Source organism: Limulus polyphemus, unplaced genomic scaffold (assembly GCF_000517525.1).
Source record: "Limulus polyphemus unplaced genomic scaffold, Limulus_polyphemus-2.1.2 Scaffold1195, whole genome shotgun sequence".
In the NCBI taxonomy this organism is placed as follows: Eukaryota; Metazoa; Arthropoda; class Merostomata; order Xiphosura; family Limulidae; genus Limulus; species Limulus polyphemus.
The window spans coordinates 312,684-316,153 of NW_013666805.1; the positions used below are offsets into that span (position 1 = coordinate 312,684).

The 3,470-nt window shown below is 34.0% G+C and overlaps 1 protein-coding gene across 3 annotated transcripts in view; it reads right to left on the minus strand.

Annotated features, from left to right (window-relative positions):
• Positions 1-922: 922 nt before the first annotated feature.
• Positions 923-3,470, minus strand: part of LOC111086560 — an 18,206-nt gene continuing 15,658 nt past the window's right edge. For all 3 annotated transcript variants that reach the window (XM_022389845.1, XM_022389844.1, XM_022389843.1), the window contains 3 exons: positions 3,097-3,150; positions 2,583-2,655; positions 923-1,874 (listed from right to left, as the gene is read on the minus strand). In XM_022389845.1, coding sequence (XP_022245553.1) covers positions 1,112-1,874; positions 2,583-2,655; positions 3,097-3,150 — 890 coding nt within the window. In that variant the 3' untranslated portion in view covers positions 923-1,111. The remainder of the gene's footprint in view (positions 1,875-2,582; positions 2,656-3,096; positions 3,151-3,470) is intronic.

Sequence of the window (3,470 nt, forward strand, 5' to 3'; positions counted from 1 at the left end):
CCTATCCAGTAAACTCTCTGCCGTAGGTGACTTAATGTCTTCTTAACTCCGAGATGTCCTCCTGTTAAATTATCATGGGATTGGCACAACACAACTTCCCGTAACTTTCTCGGTATAACCATTTGCCAGGTCGTCACTTTCCCATCTGAAGTTTTTTCATCACAGGAGAAGAATACCATCTTCAAGCTTCAACTGGTCCCATAGCGATACAAGTACTTTCTTAAAGAAAACTAGTTTATTCTTTCTCAATACAACTTTGCAATACACTTAATTTCCACAGTCACTTTAACTTAAACACATGCTATAATTCACAATGATTCATGCAATTTACTTACAGTCACTACCGCGCTTGACTCAATTGTCCGTCTCTGTCTCTGCCTGTTTGCAATTATTATCTCCGCTTTATTTACCGGGTTTATATACAAAAATAGAAGGCGTCTAGCAAATACTAGAATATTCGTGATGTTCCCCGATCCTTCTAGAAACTCATGACGTGTTACAAGCGTCACGTGACTTCCGCTGTCGTAACAGTATTCTATCTGTACACAGCAGATTCTGTTTTGAAAATTATTGAAAAACAGTTTGTTGAGAATGTCAACTGCACATAACTGAATTTATAACTTGGAGAACTAGCTACAGCATGACTAAAAGTTAGTATAATGGTTACTAGTATAAAGTTACTAAGCTCAATACCCAGACTGACTGAAAACTCCTCTTGATAAATATTTGTCAATAATTTGAAGTGTGTGCATATGAACCTGTTGCTCCAATATTAATCTACATAATCTCAGTAACAGTTGAAATAAATTGTATAGATTTTATGTTCGTGGGTACTTTCCTACCTTTAGTAACTTAAAACAAAACTTATTTTCATGTTAAACTATCAAAAATTACCTAAATTTAAAATTGTAATTGTACACACCAAAAATGTAGCTCCCAAACATTTTAAGTAGATTCTTTTATCCATCAAACCATATATTTTTGTCATTTTACATTTTTAATCAAATAAAAAAAGGGAAGAGTGTAATCACAATAGAAAATTTCTATGTGATATCAATACCACTGAACGCATGGTTGGATCTTCCTTAACTTATCTATATTTAACGTTTATTCACACAGGAGAATACAAGTCATTTTCCATCATAACAATACTGTCTCTGGGCGTGAAAACACCAGCATAGATGCTGTTGTTAATCAGAATACAGGGGTCAACAAGCATGTCTTCATTATTGGAGTACCTTCTGATATTACACCCTTCCTCTGCCGGGATGTTTGAAAGTTCCTGTGGCTTGAGGCACAAAACCTGGCAATCTTTGAAAGATGCAGTTTCACTGCCACTTGAAGCTTCACATTTTGAACAACAAACATGATTTTTGGCTGATTTCAAGCCACGTGAACTGCTTGGATCTTTCGTTAGCAACGATTTTGGAGTTTTATCCTGAAGAGAAGGCACAACCAGATTATCAGAGGACAAGATAAACTCATTTACAGGAAGTTTAGTATCGCTAGAATGTCTCGTCAAACTTGATAAGTTCTTTCTTTCTTCGATGCTTTTAAGGTCACTTTTGTTAAAGGGTATCTTATAAATGTTCGAGAGAGAACATTTGTTACATGAACTTGATGGTTCTACTGGGTTGTAGGATAACTCCACCAAATCATTCTCATCTAACAACTCAGTGTTGACCCTGCTTTGTGAAGCATTACTGTTTCCGAGATTGCTGACAGTTGGACTGTTATTCTTTAATGAATGCTCAGCACAAAAGATCTTGTCTTTGAACCATAAGCAGCCGGCTGAAGACTTTGTATCAATCCTAGATGAAATTGATGCAAGACTTTCTGGATAAACAGCACATTTTTCTAAATCACCTCTCCTCCTACAAGAAAAAGAAAAGATGTTTTACCTTTTCTATTATAAAAACAGGTGTCATTTATATCTGAAAACAAAACCGGAAGAATCAACCTATAAAAAATGAGCATAAAAATATCTACTAGAAAACAAAACATTTGTTATTTTGAAATGAGACTAGAATGATGTTTTGATCAATTCTGTACATTTTATTTTTAGCCAAGATAGGCACACACACAAATGTTTAAACCATTCTCGTAGTTAGATCCATGCCAACACTGGTTATTTCTAGTAGTGTAAATCCACTGGTTATTAAACCAATCGCATCGTCTAATATTGTAACAACAGGTACCATTTTACAAACACAAAAGCAGAATTATGTGTTAGAAATTCATTAGAAAACATGTGGTTTAATAGAGTTGGAACTGACTAACCAACTCCTACTTGTTTCATTTAATAACAAACATTTGTAATTTTTATCAACAGATGTCATAATAAAAGTATATGCCGTATACTTATATACACTGTTCGATATACAGTTTTGAAAGTCTAACAAAACATGGTACATCTCTTTCATACAGCAGACACTAGTAAATGACTCAGTACTGCTTAACCTTGAAAGTATTCTAAAGTATTTGATAACTAATACTTCTGAAACATGATAATTTTGTTTTAATACTAACTGAATTTGCATGTCAGAAAACTTTCTTTATTAAGGAGAAAAAATATGGCTCACCTCTTTATAACAAGAAAACAGAGCAGCAGAAGAAGGGTGAGACTACTCACTAATACTGTTCCAGTAATGATAGCTGTGAACAAAAACATGGGATTAAGTTCCAGATTCAAATGATGTAACTGCATCTTTACTAATGACAGAAATATTGTAAATATAAATATTACGGTGAATATTTAGTTCTTTATTAGGTTTGTACGAATGTTATATAATCACTGAAAGTAATTTCCACATAGAAAACTAGCATATATAACAACGACTGGATGACAAGGCTGAGGGCTGTCTTTGGTAACCTTATGTTCTTATAACTGCATTTACACTAACTAAGAAAAACTTGATAAAAAATACTTACCAACAGAAGGCTGTCCATAATAGCCTTATGTTCCTATAGCTGCATTTACACTAACTAAGAAAACTTGACAAAAAGTACTAACCAACAGAAGGCTGTCCATAGTAACATTGTGTTCCTATAACTGCATTTACACTAACTAAGAAAAACTTGATAAAAAATACTTACCAACAGAAGGCTGTCCATAGTAACTTGATGTTCCTCTTACTGCATCTACACTGACTAAAAAGAAAAGTTTTAAAGATTGATATAATATTGGAAAAATACTATTCAACATTGCTAACTAATAATAGAAAAAGAACGAAAAAAAAACCCATCTTGATGATGAACAGTTAGTGTGTATGCTATCAAATGACACTAGCTTAGAGCAACATATAAGATTATAACAAACTTGGATGATACAGCAGGCTTGTGGTAAACTCCAACTTCCATCTTCTTGACACCTCACAAACATTGCAGTTGTGTGTGACTGCAGTGAGAGACAAACAATGCAACATCTTCTTATCTGTCCCTAACTCCAGGTCCCATGCACATACCTTGCA